The following is a 23829-nucleotide window of genomic DNA, read 5'->3' as shown; positions in this document are numbered from 1 at the left end:
TCACAAATTGTCTGTTTGATTTGTCCAGAAATGCTACAGGGTTTTTTTCTTTTCTTCTACTCATTTCTGCCCTCATGTGGTCCCCATAACATAGAAAATCATGACGTTTTCTATTTACATACAGCTGATAAGAATATTAAAATAAATAGCATTACTTGGACAGATTAATAATTTTTTTCTGCCTGTGGGAAATGCTTGTGAAAGGACAGTTTTATTTCTGGAAAGCTAGTGGTAATCAATACAAGTGATGGAGAAGGAGTTGAGTTTATTTTGGGGTTTTTTTCCCCTCTGAGATAATATTATTAACTTGATGAGATGATCATCCTTCCATTAAAAAAGAAATTTGTGTTTGATATATGATGTCTTGAGTATTGCCGATTTGAGTCAGAGCCAAAGCATACTAAAGCACTGGTGTGGTTTCTTCGGATTTACTGGAATAAAGTTTGGGTGAATGGCTAAAACACTTCCAGGGCAGACTTTTTTGAGACCTATCACAGATACAGAGTGGAGAGTTTCAAGCAGTCTTTTGGATTTAGAAGTTTTGGACTTATGAAGTGATTTGAAAACCATCTGCTTTTCCATTGCATTATTTCCTGTAACAACATGATTTCTAATGCTCTGTAGGAACATTTCCCCATAGAATATCTTGTCTGGGAATGTAACTCACCAACTTTATTTAAATTCTTCAAGAAGCCTTTTTATGCTAGTTTTTCTTTGGGTAAAAACTTTCTCTAGCTGTTGAAAATTTACTGTTGAAACAAAAGCTGAATAGAATTGATGTTGTTAGTTACTAGAGCTAAGAGCTACAGCCTTTTGTTCCAAATTTGCTTAGCTGTGTGTAAAAATGTTTGGGTTTTCATCTTTTCCTTGCTTTGGATTACGTATTTATTCAGTGCAGTACTGATGCATTGTATTAGCAGACTGGTAACATCTTAAAGCAGAGATTCTGTGAAATAAGTATCAAAACAGTGGCAGAAAGCAAATCAGTAATACAAAGAAATGAAGTATTTGAAATATGTATCTCAGAGCAAATGATAATTTTTTTTCAGTGTTTGGTTTGATTTTTGCTGTGGTTCTTTAAAATTTTCTGATATTTCTATGTATGAATATTGCAGAAAAAGAAATCACTGCAGTACTCAATTTTAGTATCCCTTTTTTTCCTGCTGCAGAAGATTCTTGCTAACTCTGATCTTTTAAGTGTTTCCACTTACCATGAGCTATTAATTCATCTTCCTCGTCTTCAGTTAGGTTGAAAGTAAGACATGTGGAGGTCTTTGGGGGCACACTAGTATCTGTTAAAACCACGATTATTTGCCAGGAGAAGATTTAACCTATAGCTTACAGTAATTCAGGTGATCAAATGTCAAAAAAACAACACTAATATTAGACATCCTCTTGATCATTACTATTTGTAGGGTCCTACTTGAATCCTACTGAAGGCTTCATTTTGCAGAACACATTTTTTCCTATATAAGATGATTTTTTTTTTACAAAAAATCAAGCAGACACATCATAACACTTCCAAAGCAGAATATATAACTTCAGAAATACACTATGGCAGCTACTAAGAAGGAAACTGTCTCTGTCCTAGCTGATATTGGGACAGTAAAAAAGGATACATTTGATTTATGGGAAGCTAACGTTTAATTCATACAACTTGGTGCTTCAGAGTTCTATTGAATTATGTGTCATGGATGTTACTCTTAGAATCTGTACCCTGTTCTGTAGTACAGTGTATAGGATTATGTTTGAAGGGCTTTTCTTCTGTATTGGCACCTATATGTTATGTAGTCTCACTGTATTTAAACTTGTTGCATACATTTCCTGTATGTATGTGTTCCTGGGACTGTAACCTGACATTTAATAGCGGCACTTGCAGATTATAGTTAGCTTTCACCCATATGTATTAGTATGGCTGGTATGAAGATTTTCTGGATTTATGGGAAAATGACAAAAGATGCTCATGAGAAAAAGCCTATAACTTTACAATCTTTAGATACCATCCAACCCTGACCATTCTATGATTCTATGATTCTTATTCTACTTTGAGGATCAGTTGCTGTTAGAAATTACGCACCTACGTAAATGTACAGTAGCACATTTTTATTCTGTGTTGAAAGTTCTTTGAAATTGTTACTGTGCTCAGCTATGTTAAATCCTCTCTAAAGCACACTATTTTGACTTATTTTATAATTTTTGAGGACTGTGATACCTTTGCTAAGACATACTTTGGTGTGATAATGTAGGAAAGAGTAAGGATAGATGTGGTAAAATACTAGCTGGTGTAAACATAATGAATAATTTTGGATTCTGAAGCTGAATTTGAGTTTGTAACCTTCTAAATTTGAACTGTAAAAATGATTTGAATTTTTGTCTCTCAGTAGTCTAGAACAGATGTTTGCAATTACTGTTCTGTTCAGAAGCTCTGCTTCATTTTGAGTTATTCTGTTACATGATTTTGGTTTTGTAACACTTATTTTCACAAATCTCCACCTTCCTAATGTAAAATATTAAGAATCTGAGCAGATAAATACCATCTTTCATTGCAAGTGTTTTATTTCAGATTGTGTGTAAAGGTCTGAATTTTGTTTTATAAAGACATAAATAAGAAATCCATCTCAAGAACTTGTCTGCTTCTCAGCATTACGTTCCCTTGCAGGTACACTAAATGCCTTTTAACTTTTTCAAGAACAAAGTGATGACTGTGTACTAAGATGCATGAAAGATACTGCATTTCAGCTTAATAAGATCACCTAGGGAAGAATCAAAATTAGGAAGCTTTACTGCCATGGTATCTCCATTATTTTAATATATAGCTAAATGATTAAAAACAAGTGGGAGGGTTTATAACTTTTCTTCTGTAAATATTGCTTTCCATTGCAGAATATCAAACCATTATTTGTGGTTTGTCATATTCAAGTGGACTATGCTTATTTGTAACCGAAAAAGGTTAAAATTTTAAAAAGGTGGTGGAACAGAGGAAATTGGTGTTTCCAAATTGATGTTTCCACCAAAAATACATCAGATGAGTTAAGTAAGCTAGTTATTCCATTTCAGTCTGAGAAGTTAGTCACACTGAATATTGAAGTCACATTTAATATTAAATATAACCATAACTTTCTCTGTTGATATTTTTTTCTGATTACATTTGGAAAAGTAACTGTGGGAGAGGATACAAATTTGGGTACAAATTCTGGCTACATGATTTTTCATAATAGCTGCTACACATTCAACTTAAGTACAGTGAATTGCTTGAGATTTCTTAAACATAATAATTTCTTTAAAAATACTTCAAGTTCTAGAATTTTCCCAATGGATGTCTGCTAAAATTTTTGTAAACTATTTTTTGTTTTATTTTGATGATTCTTTTTTGTAATTTATTGTGAGATCAGACATGAAGCAAGCAGTATCAGCTTTCTTCCAAAAGAATCACTGAAGTTAGTCTTGCTAACAGAGTCAGAAATTCAGAAAGCCAGAAAATGGCTACTGGAAATAACTTTTTAAAAATAACTGTAAGATCAATTCAGATATAAGTGATAAGTTCTGCTGATCTGCAAACTGCTGTGAAGACTGAGTGCATTATTTTTCTAAACTGGCGTGTCCTTGAATTGCCCTGCTGACAGTTCAAAGCAAAGTAATGGTGTTGAATTTTTAAGCTGTGGGTACTTAAGGAGTGATAAAATTCTATAACAGTTTTCAGAGGAATACAATGTTCAGATATGTATCCCTTGCTCTTTTTTAAATATTGGAAAAAAAAAGACTTCAATTTCCACAGCTAAAGCATTTATACACATGGTATTTTATAGTTAGTATAGGAATAGTTGGAAAATTACTATGGTGTGCATTGATTTCACAGAACTCTCTAATAATAAAATAAAACTTTTTATGGATTACATATGTAGCCTGCAACTAAAACACCATAAATTATAGTATATTATAAACATCTATAGGAATCTATAATAGTATGTTATGGTAGCAGAATGATGACGTATGTATACTGTAACTGGGTGAATTGTCCCTAATCATATCTCTCTAACCATCCTAATTCTCAGTGACTGCAATCAAGCCCACATGGATTGATCTAATCTGAGAGGAAAGAGTTTGTAGCAGATGTTTCTGTATTTCTTCTATTCCTGACTTTAAATGCTATTAGATATGCAATGTGGAAAATAATAATAGTAATAGTAATAATGATGATAATAATAATAGTAAAAATAGTAAATGCTATGGGAAATTTTAGGATTTGAACTGTGACACTGAAGTGATCTAAGGCCCAATTGTCTTCTGTAATATTGCAGAAGGTCATAGTACAGGGTTTATAAATTAGAGGTTTAAAATTGCTTCCTAATTACCATGACAAAATGAAGCTCAAAGGTATGTGCAAAGTTATCATATATGAAGAACATTTCCCTGCTGGATAGCCTTTGTAAAATACCTTCAGACAGCATTTTTTATTAATGATCTATTTGGGTTATATTTTTGGGCTTTTAAACCTAGCATTACAGTTTAAACAGCTTTGGGTTTATTGCAATTGCTTTGTAGAAGATATTTGATAATGTCTGAAGAGAATATGTTGAAGTAGGCAAGAGCTAGTGGAAAGTTAGAATCAACAGAAAAAAAAGACAAAAGAAAAGAAAACTTTCCAAGGTTTATTGTATCTTGCAGTAAAATCTTGGCCCCTCATCCCAGAGCTTCTGAAAACAGCTAGTAATCTCATGCTTCTGAGCACAGCTATGGGTTATTTTTGCCTGTCCTTCTGTTTAGGGGACAGTTGTTGGAGGATCTCTGCTCTGCTGCTGGAAGATGTATGACTTCCCAGTGGTGTAGTAAAGGAGCAGGAGCTGGCCTTGATTCCCTGCAACTCTGCACCCTCTGCACTAATTGCAGGAGCTCAGTGTTGTGCCATAATATCCCGCTGCTCTTGCTTCTTCATACCAATCCAAATTTACCACTGAGAATGCACCCACTTAGTGCAACGGTAACTGTGTTTCAAAGAAGTAGATGGTAAAAATAGTGCTGTTCAAGACAGGGAAAACACTGTTTCTAGGGCACCTTAATTTCAAAGATTCCCAGAAACTTAAGTATGGAAGGGCTAGGATGCCATATTACAATAGTAGTTGCTTTTGCTTTTTAAACGCACTTGTTGGTAACATGAATATTTGGATTGCAATGATGAGGTGTTTTGTTTTGTTTTCTATTCACTTTACTCAGTAGTAGCTTATATCCTGTAGCTTACTCTTTAGCTGATGCATGAATGATTGTTGTCCTCTCATTTTCATCTTGTGCTGTTTTACAGATAATAACTACTTTTCAGTGTCTCTTAAATTTTACTTGAATACGTGATGACTGTAGTTCCACTGAAGTGTCACCCCTCATCTCTTCTCCCTTTGCCAAAATATGCACAGAAAAATAAAAAAGCTGTGGGTGTCAAAGCAATGGTTAAATGTGACTTGACTGTGACAACTGTTTTTGTTTGTCTTACTATGAATGCAGCATTTTTTAATTTGTTAGTCAAGATTTTTATTAGCTCACAACTTAGTGCATTTCTCTCATACACCCCACAAAAACCGATACCCATTTGTGATGGGGATAACTAGTGAAGTAAATTTGGACATATTCATGTTTTAGTATTTTTGCTGCATACACTGGAGATATCTTGTCTAAAAGGAGAGACAACATGAAAAGTCAGGAAGGACAAATCAACTAGCCTTTCCTGCAGATAATGTGGTGTAAGTGCAGGACTGGATATGATGTGGTAGCTGTCTTCCTGGGAGAACCATTTGATGCTTTATGCTAGCTGTAAGACTCATGGACGATGCTTTGGTCAACGGTGGTTTCTGTTAGTAACTAGGAGCTAATTCTGCTGCTTCTCTAGAGACAAATGTTTGTACAACTAGTGGCAGACAATTAGATGGTTTTCCAGTAGACTCAAGAAGGTGATTGTCATTTGTATTATCTTTTGGATAGGGGTAGGGAGATTTCAGAATGTGTTAAGTGGTTTGGGGAAAACAAGACAAAACAAAACAGCAAACTGAGACTGTTGTAACTTTCTTTTTTGACATAAAAAAAAAAAAAGATGGATGAGATTTTTTTGTTTCTGAGAGTTTTCTGAGTGTGAGGTGGAGTATCTGGATTAATGTGTAGAGACTTGTCAATAAAAATCCCTTCTCTAAATATTAGTGATGACTAGCAAAGCTTCCCTAGGTACAGCTGTGAATGAATGAATGAATTCTTTAATTAACATTAAAGAATGTTAATCTCTAAAGCATCTATTGTACAGGACTAGGAGAATGCTTTAGAAATCTGTGGAAATTAGAAAATCTAATGTAAGGTGCGCACTGTACACTAATCATTTGAAATTATTTGAGGAAAGGGAAAAAGTTTTTCTTCTGTCTGAAGAACTAATTTAGCCAATGATTTTCTTGTAATATGTCTTTTAATGGATTTGTTGTGAACAACCATGGCAAACAAAAACCAGAAGTGTATGATATGAGCATGAATAATAATGATCTGTTCAGAGGCCAACCTTTTGCAGTATAATCAAGAATATAATCAAGAATATTAAAAATATAAACATGCTGGAAAGATGAGCTGAGAGGTGAATTAAAGAGAAGGAAAAGCAATGAAAATATTAGGCAGAGGTTTTCATAATGAATTAATCTATTGCACTGTTTCAAGAAAAAATATTTTTTACAGTATCTGTAAAGATTAACAGAAATGGAGCAACACTGGAAGTCAAATTTCTGAGTGGAAAAATTTCAAAATTATTTTGGGCAATAAGGTTATATTGTTCCACGTCTGGAATCCTCTTATTTTGCTAACAAGATGAGGCTTCTAAGAGGCTTGTTAACAGAGACTGTTCTCCCCTGCAAGCTTGTACACTGTAATCAAAGTCACTCCCATATGATAATTGAACAGGAAAGATAAACAGGTTCTCAACAGACCATAAGTGTGCTGAGCTACTGTCAGTGCGTACTGATACATAGTTGTACAAGTAGTGGGATCTAAAGAAAGATATTTTTTCTGCTTTGCCCATCTTGTAGAACTGAGATAGTAAGGGTGTTTTTTAAAGAGGTTCTGCTATGCCATGGACTCAGCAGATAATTTCCACAGAATCCTTCTCAGGTTTGTGCTGAACAATTTTTCGTCTTTCTAATTGATATTTTAATGAAAAGAAACTTATCCTTAGCATGTACTTAATACCATCTTTCTGAATTTCTCAAAAAATAGCATAGGGTGAGACTTTGTGTTGCCCTCAATACAAAGTTTTTAAGTCATATTCGCTAAACATTGAGTACTCATCCAAGAATGCTGTAAAACTGATTAAATGATTGAATATTTGGCATTTCTTCAACTGTGCATGTGTAAAAAACAGGCACTTAAATTTCACAGGAAATACAAAATATTATTACCACTGTAACTGGTTCTCAATCTGTTATTAAATGACTGATGCGTATTTGTTTTCTAATGACTACCCCAATTATCTGAGGACTTTAGAAGTATTTCAGAAGTTTTGATTACAGCTAATGGCATCCTGAAGTAGGGCAGGGATAAAAGAGTATCTCAGGAGTCCTGAATAATTTAGTAGGCTCTGCATAACAATGAGGTGTCTTATGAAAGGCAAATGTTTGTCTGCTGTGCACTCACATCTGCACTTATTTATTCAGATTTATAGGTAAATTCATATGCTAATGCTTTTTCAAACACTGACATACAAACTATGTTTTGGTGTAATAAGGTGAAATGCTGCTGAAATGCAGTGGAACCGTTTATGTTTCTATCAGCTTTAAGAGTAGGTTTAAAAAAAAATCCAAATGCAAGGATGTATCTTGGTATATATACCTTGGTATACGTACCATATCAGGAGGACTCTTTGAGACATTCTATTCTTCACATCTCTCCTCTCCCTAGAGATCTGGAAAAACCAGATTTCAATAAATTGAGGCAGTATCAGTCTAAAGGCAGAACTTACTGTTCTCTCCTCTTGCTGTTCAGTGTTGTCCTTCAAAAGCAAAGGCTGTTTATTCCTACAATCTGTCTGCTGAAGCCTTTGAATTTAACTCAATGCTGAAATTTGGCAAAAGACCTGATAAGAAGAATACTTAATGATAACTAGCATTTAGCCCTCTTCAATGGATACTTTGAAACACTCCCTAATAAGGGAATCAAATTTTGAATTTTGAATTTTGTCAATTGTTTAGCTGAAAACCTTCAAGCTCACTTACACACAGTCTCAGGTTGATAACCAGTGAAAAAAGACTAAAATTGCCATTCAGGAGACCCTGCTCATTTGTCACTAAAAGAATCGTTTTGGAGTACACATTAGATGACCTGTTGTCTAGAAAATGTCCTCATCCTTGCAGAAAGAAATCTGACTCCTTAACTTTGCATGTCTAATTTTCCATTTATTAGAGCTACTTTTCATGTATTGGATCTAACTGATACTTTGCATTATAATGAAATATGACAGTGCCATATATATTTTTTAAAAAAGACCCAAACCAAAGTCACACGTTAAAAAAAAAAAAAAAGAAAAAAAGATCAGTAAAAACAACTTTAAAAAAAACTTCTCAGTCAATTAACATAAAACTTCTGTTACCTTCTCACCACTGTCCAAAATTCAAGTCATCTATAAAATGTGGAATCTCTGGCTATCCTTAAAACCTACTGCCACTAGGATGGATCCTGTTGCTATTGCTCGACTTACTTTTCTAAATAGAAGACTTTGAGGACTGTAAACCTGAAAATAAGGAGATCAATAAAATATTTTAAATTAAGGCAATAGTTTTTACTTTCATAACAAACTTCTTAGGAAAAGACTTTCCTCAGAGGAAGAGAGATAAACGGAAAGTACACATGGACTAAAAAGAAACCCAGATCCCAGAAGAACAATTGACACTTTTACTAAATGAATACATATATCCCTTTTGGACAGTTGATGCTGTTGTTTTTATTAAGGTAAAAACATCATGAGTATCCTCTGTCTATGTCTGTAACTTTCACACCATAATGTTGTCAGGAGTTAATAAAACTTCATTTTAGCTCTCCCTGATAATAGTTTCTTGATTTATTTTTAATTTTTTACTTTTCTTTATTACTGGGAGATGTAATTGATCCAAATGAAATGGTACTGTGCTTGTGTCATTAAATTTTGCAGAAATTCTAAAAAACTAAGGCTGTTCTCCGCATACAGCTAGTGGAACCATTAACTGTTATTGGTGGGTTGTTCTGTTTTTCAATGTATCCTTGAAATAATAATGGAAAAATTCCATATTATATTGATTATAGAGCTGTGCAAATAGTGAAGAGGAAAAAATAAGTAAACTATTGCCATAGATTGTACAACTTGATTAACATCTAATCCGTTTCTTGCATAATGGAGTCTAGAGGATTATCCTTAATCAGTTTCTCTTTGAACTGCAAATATATTCTTATTTGGTAATTCAATCCTGATTTTAAACTTATATTTATGGCAGTAATATCAGAATACTTGGTAAATAGTAAAAAAAAAAAAAAAATCCTCATTGCTTAAAAATGGATTTTAAACAAAATGTAGGGTGTTTCTCATTAAAATGAGAGCATAATATTGTTTTGATTTGTGCTTTCTGGAGGATTTTTTTTCCTACATGTTTCCAAACTTAATAGTCTGCATAGGTTTTCTTTAGTTTGTCATTGAAGTAAGTGCAGAAACTAGATGTTTTCCAGTAATGGCCACATTGATGCTTCTTTCAGCGTAGTGTTTTCTGGGCATACAAGCTTATATTGACTGTTGATTACTGTATTGTGTTAAAAGCTGCAATGGGTGTTTCTCAGTGGTATGGATGCTCTTACAGAAACAATACAAATGTGAAAGCTAGAAATGCATAGAGTGATTTCTGAAAGAACTTTGTCTAATGACAGCCTTGTAATTCTTTTCATATTCAAAGTTCATGGATTTACTTGCATCTCAGGAACTGTCAAATTTGGCGTGCATGAAAGAAGCTAAAGCAAAAAAGTCTCCAAAGGACTGACAATACATATAAATTGACAGACTTGGATTACTTGTATAGAAATAATTGATGTTCTCAGTATTTTCTAGATTTTTTAAACAAAATATCTGTTTTAAAATTTCTTCCCAAGTCAATTATGTAACTGAATATATTTGTGATACCGCCCACCTTTAAAGAAAAACTAATATAATCCATTGGTTTTGTCTGCAGATTTTCAGACGTTGTTGGTTGGTTTTCAAGAAGGCTTCAAGTAAAGGACCCAGGAGGTTGGAAAAATTTCCAGATGAGAAGGCAGCATATTTCAGGAACTTTCACAAGGTAAGTAATGCTTTTCTCGTGAACTGAATGTTTACCGCTTTTCATTGATGAGAGTGTGTTCCTCATTGATGAGAGAGTGTTAGTTTGCAACCAAGACAATGAAAACAGGGTTGAAAGCACAGTAAAACCTCTATACATTTGGGTAAAGGAGGTGACATCACACTGTTTTTTCCAAGTGAAGACCCCCCCCCACCCAATCTGTGTGAAGTAACAGGTTTTTTTTTTTTCTTTAAATATTGATATCTCGAAAATGTGTAAAATTGGCTGCTTAAGCAAACCTTTAACCATTAGTTTTTGACCAAGTATTGAACAAATTTGGAAAATGCTAAATACCCTGATTGTAATGGCAACACTGATTGACTATTTTTCCAGAGCTTGAAGATTTACAAGCTCTGTCAACAGCAAGGATTTTTAAGAGTAAAAATTCAGTACTCACTGAATTAATTTATCCCTGGTCCCTCCATTGCTATCACTTCTGTGATCAAAAACAAGATATTCGAGCGCTATTTTTCTTTTTGACTTGTAAATTACTGTTATCACCTCCCCTAGTCAGTCACTAGACTTGAAATTAGCTAATCTCTGTGCTTGTACTGTTGTCTTCTATCCAGTCACCTTTAGCTTTATGTCATGTCAACTGTAGATATTACGTTAAAACTGGTGGGTTGAAACACAAAAACAACATAACCAAGGTCACAGGACACGCAGGTAAAACAGTGTGGATGTAAGTCTAGACCCTCAAAGGCAAGTCTAATGCTTTTTATCATAAAACTACAAATTAACCTTTACATTCCAGTAACATATCATTATGTTTAAATTAAAAATGTCTATATAATAAATAGCAAGCCATTATCCTGTGAATATTTTCTAAGAAAAAGAGACACTGTAATTTCGTATCGCCAAAAATCCAACTTCTGATCTTATATTAATATCCAGGTTTAGGACTAAGTATACTGTTCTACGAGCACTTTCACTGATGTTACACCAATGACAATGTTTGCTCTCATGTGTAGGAGGTCCACTTTGAGCAAAAGTGATTCTTCAACACAAATTTCAAAACCTGTTTACTTTCAAAATGTAATTTAATGACGGGTCTTTAAAAATATTAATTGGATGGTTTGGGCTGATTGCTGTGGTGGATTGATACTGACTGGATATCAGGTCTCTATGAAGCCATTCTATCACTCCCCAGTCCTCATGGAGGACTGTCTCCCATGGGAGGGACCCCATGCTGGAATAGGGGAACAGTATGATGAAGAAGCAGCAGAGATGTGTGACAAACTGTCCACAACCCACATTCCCCTTCTCCTTGGGCTGCTGGGGAGGTGGAAGTAGACAATTGGAAGTGAAGTTAAGCCTGGGAAGAAGGGAGCGGTAGCGGCAAGGTGTTTTTAACATTTGGTTATATTTCTCATGATCCTAACCTGATTTGACTGACAATAAATTAATTTCCTTGAGTCTGTTTTGCCCATGATGGTAATTGATGAGTGATCTCTCTGTTATTATCCCAACCAATGAGCCTTTTGTTACATTTTGTGTCCCCTGCCCTTTTTTTTTCCTTTTATTTTCCCTTTTTTCCCTCTTATTCCACTCCTTGGAGGCAGAGAGGGGAAAGAGAAAGAAACGTATACTTTTTCCTGTTTAAAAGGATACTGGGTTTCTGGCTGTACAGGAAAAAAGAATTATATCCATTCACTTGCATTATACCAATTTTTCAGATACAGTCATTAAGTAATTTTTAAAGTTATGTCATCAAAAATAGAAACTCTGAATCTGACTCCCAGTTGTGATTTTTTTCTCAAGGATATTTTATTATTTCATAATGATTATTCTCCTCAATTGCCTTCATACTCATAAATGAAATAGTGGTGAAGCAGGTGTGCATGAGTTATGTATAGTCATCAAGCATGACTATTGATGGAACAGTGCAGAACCGCTTATTGCTTTTTTATGCTTTGAAGTAGTTTATAATGCATGCTTATTGTTATCCTAAACAAACTAATAGCCCTGTTTCAAAATTTTCCTTTCCCATATTCACTCACAAAATACAAGAGGGCATGTGGTGTGCAAAGTTGAAGGATAACTCTGAATTCTAAGAATCAATGGAAAAAGTTGTACCAAAGACATGACACTTAGGGTTTTTTAAGGAAGAAAAAAATGGAAGTTGCAAGCCTGACTTCCTATGACAGGACAACATGTTTGAAAAGGTGAAAAACTCTGATCACATACTAACATTCATATGAGAATATGTACATCAACCCTGAGATCCTTATTCCTGCTTGGTCTCTTTATAACTAATGGAGAAAATGAGGTGGTACAAAGGGGTCTCAGAAAATACGGGGTTTCTCTAGGAACTCGTGTCCTTCAGATATTCAGATCAGTCTAGGTTGCCTTGGGAGGAGGTCTAAAAGTAGCACATAGTCTTACTAGGTTTTACTGTGCAGACTTTGTATCTTTCTTTTGCCAGAGTTACAGGAGAAAATTGTACCTCTCCACTGAAAACATCAGAAAAATTAATAATTTTGGTTTATTTTAATTCGAATCAATATCTAGGATCACAAAAGTACCCCACTGTAAGTAAATCATCAAGATCCTCATTTTTTGTGTTTGAGCTTGAAATGTAGTTCGGATCAAATTCCTATTTAAAGCACTTTGCTTAGATGACTATATATCTCCTACACATATGTAATAAACCCAGGCACTGGGCAATGTGAATTATATAAAAAGCTAAAAAAAAAAACCCGAAAAACACAGGACTGGTAGCACAAAACTTAGACAATCAACAATAGAGATTTTCTAGTTTACATATCCTAAATAAATATTTTTTAGTAAATAAATAGTCTAGGCTGTTTAGAAAATGAACTCTTTCCTCCCCAGTATCCATATAATATGTGGATTTATTTGTTATTCTGTAAATTCTCTAATGCCATTGTACACTGTTTTGGGCTTTTTTCTTAGTAACTTGTTTATTGTAAGTAACAGTAATGACATTAGTCCTTATAGACAGGTGCCACCTGAAAGTAACATTCATTAGTGAAAACAGGACCTCATCTGTTCATTCAATTTCTGATATGAAATTTAAAATTCTCATAAAAATAGAAATACAAAAATACAGATTCTGATTGATCAGGAGCAAAATGCTCGCCAAAGACCCTGTGCATGCAAATCATTAAATCATAAAATCATAGAATGGTTTGGGTTGGAAGAGGCTTTAAAGATCATCTACTTCCAACTCCCCTACCGTATGCAGAGACACGTTCCATTAGGCCAGGTTGCTTAAAGCCCCATCTATCTCGGTCTTGAACACTTCCAGGGATGGGCAGCCTCAGCTTCTCTGGACAAACTCTTCCAGCGCCTTACCTCATAGAATCATAGAATCTCAAGGGCTGGAAGGGACCTTGGAATATGATCTGGTCCAACCTCCCTGCCAGGGCAGGACCACCTAGAGTAGGTCACACAGGAACCTGTCTAGATATTTTTTTAATATTTCCAGAGGAGACTCAAAAACCCATCTGGTCAGCCTGTTCCAATGCCCCATCACTCTCACAGCGAAAAAATTCTTCCTTGTATTTCTTTGGAACCTCTTACATTCCAGTTTATACCCATTGCCCCTTGTCCTATTATTGGATGTCATTGAGAAGAGCCTGGCTCCATCCTCCTGACACCTGCCCTTTGCATATTTGTAAACATTAATGAGATCACCCCTCAGTCTCTTCTTCTCCAAGCTAAAGAGCCCCAGCTCTCTCAGCCTTTCATCATAAGGGAGATGCTCCACTCCCTTCATCATCTTGGTGACCCTGTGCTGAACTCTCTCCAGCAGCTCCCTGTACTTCTCGAACTGAGGGGCCCAGAACTGAATACAATATTCCAGATGTGGTCTCATGAGGGCAGAGTAGAGAGGGAGGAGAACCTCTTTCGACCTACTCACCACAGCCCTTCTAAGATGCCATTGGCCTTCTTGGCCACAAGGACACATTGCTGGCTCATGCTCATCCTGCTGTCTACCAAGACCCCCAGGTCTCTTTCCCTTATACTATTTTTATACTGTGTTCATGCCTCAGCCTGTACTGGTATATGGGGTTAGTTTTTCGCAGATGTAAGACTCTACACTTGCCCTTTTCGAATTTCATTAGATTTCTCCCCGCCCAACCCTCCAACTTGTCCCTTCAGGTCTCATTGAATGGCAGCACAGCCTTCTGATGTGTCAGCCACGCCCCCCAGTTTAGCATCATCAGCAAACTTGCTGACAGTGCCCTCTGTTCCCTCATCAAGGTCATTAATGAATAGATTGAAAGTACTGGTCCCAGCACAGACCCCTGAGGGACTCTACTAGACACAGGCTTCCAACTAGATCCTACCCTATTGATCACAACTTTCTGGTTTCTTCCCTTCAACTAGTTAACAATTCACCTCACTACCTGCTCACCCAGCTCAGAACTTCCTTACATCTAATCCAAATCTCCCCTAAATACGAAGGAAATTTGAGCTAGCCTACTAGTTCAGTCCAAGAATCCTTCTTTATTGTAGAGTGCTTCAGCATCTTGTGTTGCTCATGTTCACTACAAATCAGAAGTTATGTAAGTCTCCTTATGGACCTGTCTGATCTGGGTGCTACTATTATTACTCATGATATCACATTACTTCTCAGATGCAAAGGTATTCTCAGGGGGAAGTTGGATAAACTTATCTCAAGATATCCCATTTGATTTGCATAAAAAATTGACAATTTGAATTTTCCTTACTTTTTAATGGTTTTAGTATAATATTTCTGATTTCTGGTTTTCAAAATCTCAAATTCAAACTTGCCTAGTTTTGCTTGATTGACCATTCTTCTTCCACTGTTTGTTAGTTGATCTAAATTTCCTCTGAAAGTCTTTATTTTATTATCTAGTTAAATTAACTCAAAAATTTGTATTTTTTTTAAAAAAAGCTAAATATTAATATCTGATGAAGATCTGGTTACATTCACAGATATTGGATTTTTACATTGAGAACAATCTAGAATTTAAACCATTATGTCTTTTCTGTCTTCTCCCTTTCTTTTTGAATATGTGGTCATATTCTGTTCCCCAGAAAAAAATCAGAAAATTGCAAAACAGCAAACTCAATGTAGTGTTTTCCCGGGAGCCCAGTGAGTGTCTGTGAGCATGCATGACTATGTTAATTCTGAGTAATATTTCTCAAATTTTTGTCTGCAAAGAATGAAGAATTTAATTGTTTCAGTTTTTTCTGTCTTTGCTATTTAATGTTGAAAGAGGTGCACAAAAGTTCTTTATGTGGCTTTCACACCTTTATTTCCCTTGAATCCTCCAAAGCAGAGATAACTAAATTTTCCTGAAAATTATATCCTTATTTTTCCACATTTTATCTTTTAATTCTCTTCATATATCTGTTTACAGAACTTTTTAGTAATATGCTGTCTTCTAGCAAAATCGTGTGGTTAGTATGGAAAGGTTACAAAGAACACTGCTTTCATGGGCTGCTGTTACTTGACTGATGAGATTAAAATGAACCCTGTTTAAATGAATAACTCTTAGTAAAATTACTTAATTCTGTACACCAAGCAGCAAGATTTGCAGTAATTATCAGATCCCTCTCAAAATATAGAAATATCTGAACAACATAATTGTTCAAAGCAAGCATTCTGTGCACCAAAAAGCAAATTATAGGAATAATTGTAGCTGTGCTGGTAATAAAAGTAGAGTCTGAGCACATCAAAGCGCAGCATGCAAACTAATAAAACAAAATCTCTTTCAACAATGATTGTATTAAGGCAATAAATAGCATCTTCTTTCCTTAACAGTATAGTGAGGAATTTTACAAGCCAAGCATGCTGACAGGACTTGGAGCTCCTACAAACAAAGACTTAAAATGCTTGTGTGACCATGTGAATCTCTTCCTGTCTAGGACTCTACTCATCCTTGTAAACCCAGAAGGCAGAGTATTAGTTATGACTATCAATTCACAGGGTAAAGATGTGATGTCAGTGGGTGGCTTAGAATTCCTCAGAAGTGGCATCAGTGGTATCAAGAAGGGAATAAACGGTGGGAAAAATAAAGATAATCTCCTAGTCTCTACTGGTAACACAAAGCAATTTCTAGACCTGTTAGTGGTTGTTCTTAAATGAAAACTCATGTACAATGATTACAGTAAATTCATAGTGGGTGTGTGCACAGTTTTGCAGGACAAGTGACACTCTTAATAATCAACTGTTGAAATAAGGAGCCTACATTCCTGTTATATTGTGTTAAAATGATCTGGAAGACTAACTTTTTATTGTAAAAAATATTATTGGGTGGGGAAGGAACATTTAAACAGGAGGGGAGAAAAAAAAATGTTTTTTAATGTAAAACTTCCGAAATGTCATTGACCCATAGAATGATTCAGGATGAATGGAACCTTTGGAGTTCGTCTTATTCAATCTCCTGCTCAAAGCATCATCAGTCACACCATGTTGTTCATGGCCATGACCTGTTAGGTTTTTAATAACTTCAGTTATGGAGGCTTCATGACCTCTATTCAAGAGAGATACAAAAAAAACCTAGAGAGGGTCCAGCAGATGCCCAGTGAGGACAATGGAGGCTGGACAACCTGGCATATGGGGAAAGACTGAAGGAATTGGTTTTGCACTAGTGAAGAGATCTAGGGGAATCTAACCACAGCCTTCCGGTTTTTATGAGATGACTGAGATGAGAAATGTAGGTGCGCTTTTTTCAAGGATGTGCAAGGAAGGGACAAGAGGCAATGGGCATTGGTTGCATCAAGGGAATTAGTGCCATATAAGGAGAAGAAGAAAAAAAAATACCCATGGGAACAAGTAAACATCAGAGCAGGCTGACCAGAGAGGTCAATATTTTCTTGCTGGAAATCTTAAAGATCTAGCTTGACAGGGCCTAATTGAAGGCCCTGCTTTCAAGGGTGCACTAGGTGCTGTCCAGGGATCCCTTCCAACCTAGACCTTTTCTGTGAGTTATGAAGTATGTGTCATTAAAGTTACTACAGGCTCTTGATATATCCCTTTGTTCCATATATTATATTAAACTGGTCTTGCCCTCTCCTGAGTATATTGTAGTTATTTCTAGTGATGGAAAAAGTACACTTAGTCTTCCTGGTTTCTCTTAAAACAGTCTCAAGGAGCTTTTCTTTGAACTGCTCTAGTATTACTGCTTTACAGTAAATAACATGACAATCTGTGTGTCAGTTACACATATTCTGGTTTTGCCATGAAAACTGAGCCATGGTCTGGCAAAGTTTAAAGCCTTTGCAAACCTATCTTTTCTCTCCGTTTGTTAGAAATTCTTCTGAATTTGACAGGTAAAATATCTCATGTCATCTATAAAGCTTCTTATATGATGGAAATTCAGATGATTTTTCTGTCTTGAGTAATGAAATATATTCCCTTCACTTCTTTCAGGACTAAAGCCCAACATTCACTCTAATAGCTACTTGTCATTTCTGAAGACTAGCAGGAGGTGTTTAAGATGAGATCGTCAAGCCAGCCTCTGTATATATATTCCTTGGCATGTAGGTAACATGGAAAGGAAATTTACTAAATTAGAACTTAGAAAACAAATAGATCAAATGTTAGAACGTGTGAGAAATATAAAGAAATACATACTCCGGCATTGTATGAAAGCTCTTTATCAATTAGATATCTAGGAGAAACACCAAGAGCTTCTGGCAGATTATATGAGAAATACTAAAGGGAAGAATGGGACAGGAAAGTGGTGAAGCAAGTGTGTATTACTAAGGGTAAATAATACCATTGTGTCTGACTTTGCACAAAACCAAGACTGGTGCAGAAATTAAAATCTGTCGATGAGAGGGAAGTGGACAAGGAAGCAAAAACATAGTTTGTCTCTTCAGCTCAGTTACATCCAGGGCAAAGGGAATCAGTGCAGCAGGACAAAAGCACATTAAGGAAAAGCCAGAGATTGTTCAGATTCTTGCACTAAAGCAAATTGCTGTCTAATAACTCTACCTCATTTGTTTCAGCAGCTGGGAAGTATGCACTTCTCAAGACATTTCTCTGGAATGGCAAGTTGAGAAATAAGACAATCCTGTATCTGGGAGTGAGGATATCAGATACTCAGATGAAGCTGGAAGTTTGATACTGACAAGAAGAGAGATAGGAAATAAAATCTCTGAAGGATGTCTTCACTGGTTCTTTGGAAGGGATCAAGAAGATATGATTGGTCTAGGATATAAAACAACTGGGTTTTACTGTGGATATTTGCACTAACTTAGCTCCACTTTTTAATGCAAGTGGTGTTGAGAAGCTGAATCCTAGATATATCAAATTCAGATCAAAAGTCTAAAGGACATATTTTTTACTTTCATTTGTTTTCACCATGCAATTTCTTTGTTCCTTCCCTGTCAGTATAATCCACACCTCTCTGAAGTGAGGAAGGTGTGAAAGGAAATTAATATTTATGAAACCATCTGTGTGAAATATATGTGTATGATGACTATTATGGAAGAATCCTGAGAGAAAGCAGAGTGTAAACAGTATGCATTAAGCCAGAAAAAGAGTATGAAGTTAGGAGAATCAAACATAATTTATAAAGTCAATTTTTCTGAGGTGAAAAATTATTACAAAAAATCAAATATGATCATATAATTAACAAAGTGTATTATAATATGTATAGAAAAGATACACATAAAGGTATTTATTTGTCTTAACATAATAAGCATGAATGCCGTAGATAGACCCAGTGGAGCTGACCAACTTACAAACAACATGAAAATAGTGAACTAGGCCTGTAGATCTAGCAGTCAAATAATAATTAAGTCTTCATTTCCTAGTCTTCAGCACTTGATCCTGCATTTGTTATTTTTTATCCGGAGTTGTTGGTATGTATTTTCAGTATTCAAGTGTAGAAAGTAGATATACTATGTAAATAATAAAAGTTCATTCTGAAAGTCAAAGACCTAATTATCTAGCCTGCTGTGTATAACACTAGTTAAGAAATGTTATGTGAGGATTTTTATTTTCTCAGTGATAACATTTTCTCTTGAAGCTACTCTGAATTATGTGTCTGTATTGTTGAGGAATGTTTATCATTTTGATGTGGAAATAGGAAAAGGCACGGTCTTTTGTGCTATAGCCATAAAAGGAAGCAGACAGGTTATGATGATGAGAGAGGGCAGATACTGTAATTTACTTTTTCTTAATAAAGGAAGATGAACTAGAATAAGTCTTATGAGTACTAAGTTTCTTTTAAGGTCTTGATTTGCTTATAGTAAGGGAGGTTTTGCAACATAAAGAGCAGCTTATTATGAAAATTAGCACAAAGCTATCTAATTTTTACTTCTTCATAGAAAGAAATTTGAAATTCAAATCACTGGCTGATGAAGGTTATTAAAAATGCATTAGAGTTGAAAATGTAGCTGTATGTTATTGTTGTAATAGTAAAAATTAATTTATCCCCAGTGAAAATTAAGCTAAAAGAATTTTCAAATTATCAGCTAAAAAATTTCATTTAATTTTAGAAGCAAATAAAGTAAAAACATTTTAAAACTTTGTAAAAAAGTTAAAATTAAAAAGAAAAGCCTAAAAGATGAGTTACATTTCTGTTCAGAATCTTTCATTTTCTTGTTTTTCAAATTACTGCATTTTTCTAATTTTTTTTTTTGGCATTGGGTTCTCTCTGTTTCATTTTTATCATGAAGAGTTCTAAACCACTTTGAGTGTTGTGTGTACACTCACATTAACAGGCATGTGCTGAATCTAGGTAAATTTCAACTCACAAATTTTTTTTCTATATCTGGAAGTTTTTCATCTAGTTGATGCATCTTTCTGGTGAGCATCAACAATCCCATAGGTGACCCAATGCTTAATACTTTCAGAAATGCCTTTAATTTGTATGTTTATAATTAAGAACATTATTGAAACTCCATTTTGACATTGTCGGATTGGGATGGGAGTTATTTTTAAAGCATATTTATACCCTTTAAAAATTGGAATTTTTCTAAATAATATTGGTTTTGTGGTGGGTTTATATTGTTTTAATCCTTTCTCAAAATAATTTAGGCTAGTTACTATTTCTGTGGTTGTTCTTTTGTATGTACACACATGGACTTGTACCACTTGCAGTTGTCCACACCCAGCTATAGGGCAGAACTGCCAGCCAAGTCCTGTGCTCATATGTGGACTCCTCATCTTTGGCATCAGGTGAGAAAACCCAAGAATGGGGAGGGCAAACATGATGATGTCACTTCTCCTTTCCTCATTAGTGTCATTTCTCCGTTTCTGAATATAGCTCTTGATAGTTCAGTGGATACCCAGCATCTGAGAGGTCCTTAAAACCTTCATTGTGAAGTGCCTCTTAACCATAATTATTTCTTCCTCTGTGAGAGGTATGATGGAAATAAGCCAACTTCTCTCACTTAATTTTGACCTAAGGCTTCCCCTGGTTTCAAGATCTATCTGAAGGGATCTACAGCCTAAATTGAAGGCTTTCACAGTTTGAAATGGGTAGGAAAGAGAATTAAAGCTAAGGCTTAGCCACTGCCATAATTTACAGCATAGGTACAGCTAAAGTAAATTATGTACGTTGAAAGCCTATGGTTACTTGCGTCCTTTAACATGCAGTTTGTCAGTGCAGTGAAAGATCTTGTAGTTAGGATTATACCTAGCAGTTTTGCAGGAAGAATTGTATAACCATCACTTTCTATGTTAATCAAAGTTATATTTTCCAAGTGTGTCTTTGTCTGTAATTTGTTTTAATGTAGTCTGCGAATAAACCTGTGTTTTTATTGAGCTTAACTCACAAGATAAGTTTGGGAATCAACTAAACCAAGAGGAAAATTTAAAAGAAGTTTTAGAAAAATGCATTTCTCCTTTTCTTTCTACTCAAAGATGAATAACATATTCCATTTAATTAACCAATACCTTTGGGTCAAAACTAGAAAAGATCTGAGCGTAATTATGTTCCTGAGAATGTTAAAAGGGAAAACTCTTCAAAATGGAAACAGTCTCTTACTGTCCAGTATATTTTATTAGCCTCATAAGATTTTTAAAACAAAATCATCTAATTTTGTGAGGTATTGTCTTATTACTCTACTTGAATAATTAAACTACAGTAATGAAATTCCCCATTTTGTTTCTCAGGCATAAGCACAGTGCTACTGTTTGAATACCTTGTAACTCAAGCAGGAATTCTGATATTGAAAGTATATTTTTTTAGTAGCTGAAATTTGAAAAGATAATTGGGAAACCTGTTTTATTTCAGTTGTGAATCATCTTCCCTTTCTGTCATCTCTTTGGGGTAGTGTTATTTTTCAAATGTGAACCTGGATTTCAAATTAGAGTGTTCTTTGAGTATTAAGGTGTTAGTTATTTTAAATTTTGTCAACACTTTTACAGAAGGCTAGGGTTTTTATTTTAATGGAAAACTAACATAGTACTCTGGTATTCAGTTTGAAAATCAAAATGAAAGGTCAGATTGGGAAACATATTTCAAAAGTTCTTTAGGATAGCAAGGAAATGGTATAGGGGAGAGCATATTCCAAATGATTGTGTACAAAAATACCCTTTGAAGCGTGAAGGCATTTCTTTTTCAGTATGTATTTAAAAATCTCAGTTAAAATAATTTTTTAGGGAAAAAATCCACGTACACACGAACTGATCAGATTTGAGCTATTGCTTTAAAATACCAGGCCACCAGCCAAAACCAGAATAATCCCAGTAGGCTGCTTGATTTTATGGATTAGACAGCAGATCAATCCTGGCAGTATTACAGCAGTGCTGTTTGAGAGAAAGTAAAGCAGTTTGGCTCAGCAAAACCCCTACTTCCTTGGCTGTTAAAAGTAGCTGGCGTGACCTAATGTGCTTATTATGCCCTGGTAGGCTAGGTTTACAAACACTGTGAAACACTACTGCTTTTAAAGTGGCATAACAAAAGCTAGCCAGTAAGTTTTTTTTCCATCCTTATTTTTTTCAGATTTCATTGAGGCAAGTAAAGAGTTTGTAGCTGTTTATGGGGTAAGGGGTCAGTTAGAATATAGCAGATGAATCTCAGTACCCTGGTTGTAGTCCATGTTAAAGTCAGCAGTACTAGTATTAGTACTTAGCAGTAGTGAAGACTTCAAAGAGTTGAGGTGAAGATTAGTAATTTCTCCTTCTTTTACATTAATTTAAATTTTGATAAAGTAAAAGATAGGTATTTTATTCTGTATTCACATTAAATATACATAATGTCATCTACATTCTCCAGAAATGATGAAACATTGAAACTTTTTCATTTTTTTTAGATTTAAATTTTACCTGGAGAACAAGAAGAAATTATTGACTGTCCCTCTACTCTCAGACCTGTGCATATTTCTCCCCATCAAACTTCACTTTCTTGCCTTGACATTCCTGGCTTATACTTAGCCTGTTTTATTTTTAAAATATACATTCAATCCATCCTTTTTTGTTGTTTTTGTTACCCAATTACTGCTATTATAGGCATGGTTTCTATGCTTACAGGAGTGAATGTTTACTTGGTAGCAGTTTCTTAAACACTCAAGGCTGTAATGGCAACTGGAGACCTGCCCCAGAGGCGTTATGTAGAGGTTGATGTGCCACTCCTTGGCAACATTCCTGGAGAGTGTTCTTGTCACTTATTGTCCATGGATAAATCCATATGCTGAGATGAGGAAAACTCTTGTGTTTTCTTTGTGAATTAGTTTTGCTTTTATATGATCCATCCTTTCACTGTTCTGATCTTGCGTTTTCTCATTATTTTCCTCTTGTAATCTTATGTTTAAAGTCTTTGTGTTCTTTCCTGAAATGATTTTTTTCTTATTTTTCTGCCTCTTAGTACATTTTTACCTAAAATTTAATTTCTTTGTCTCTTTAATCCCCCTGGTCCTATTGTACATGGTCATGTGCTTGTCTTGTGCATGATGTCAGGAGAACGTATTTCATCAGAAATACTCTGAATGCCTAATGTGATATGGGTTTGCCCAAACTTGTAAAGATATAAATAGTCTTACAGATCTGTTAGCATCCCTTTCTGAGACTCATAGCTTATATGTGAGTACACCTCAAGAGGCCTCTTACTCAACTCCTGCTTATGGTAGAGCCAACTCTGAGGTCAGGTATTGTTGTGCAGGGCTTTGTTAAGCCCAGGGGACAGAGGCTCCTGGGCTCTCTTCATGATGAAAACATTGCTCCTCATATGCAGCCTGAACATCTCGTATCTCAGTTTATGCCTGTTGTCTCTCTCTCTTTCACCAGGCCCAGCTCTGGAGAGCTTGTCTCTGTCTCCCTGCAGGCATTGCAGGGGGCTGTTAGGTGCCTCTGAAGCCACCCGTGCTGCAAGCTGGAGCAGCACTGTCCCAGAACCTCTCCCCACAGGGCAGGTGGTCCAGCTCTGGCTGTCTTGAGGGCCCTTTGCTAAGCTCTGTTTTAATAACTGCACTGAGGTCCCAAAACTGGACACAGATTTATAGATGTGTTCTAACGAATGCTGAGTAAAGAAGAAAAATCACTTCCCTTGATCTACTGGCTGTGCTTCTGCTAATGCAGCCATTTTCC

At 35.3% G+C, this 23829-nt stretch overlaps 1 protein-coding gene across 2 annotated transcripts in view; it reads left to right on the top strand.

Annotated features, from left to right (window-relative positions):
* DOK6 (docking protein 6) overlaps nucleotides 1-23829 on the top strand; it is a 246126-nt gene that overhangs the window by 85625 nt on the left and 136672 nt on the right. The window contains exon 2 of one of the 2 annotated variants that reach the window (XM_061995510.1): nucleotides 10200-10307. In XM_061995510.1, coding sequence (XP_061851494.1) covers nucleotides 10200-10307 — 108 coding nt within the window. Of the gene's footprint in view, nucleotides 1-10199; nucleotides 10308-20435; nucleotides 20479-23829 lie in introns of those variants that run through there. The other variant, XM_061995511.1, reaches the window with a different exon arrangement.

Source organism: Colius striatus, chromosome 4 (assembly GCF_028858725.1).
Source record: "Colius striatus isolate bColStr4 chromosome 4, bColStr4.1.hap1, whole genome shotgun sequence".
NCBI classification, from domain to species: Eukaryota; Metazoa; Chordata; class Aves; order Coliiformes; family Coliidae; genus Colius; species Colius striatus.
The sequence above is the reverse complement of the archived record's forward strand: the minus strand, read 5'-3'. Positions and strand labels throughout refer to the sequence as shown.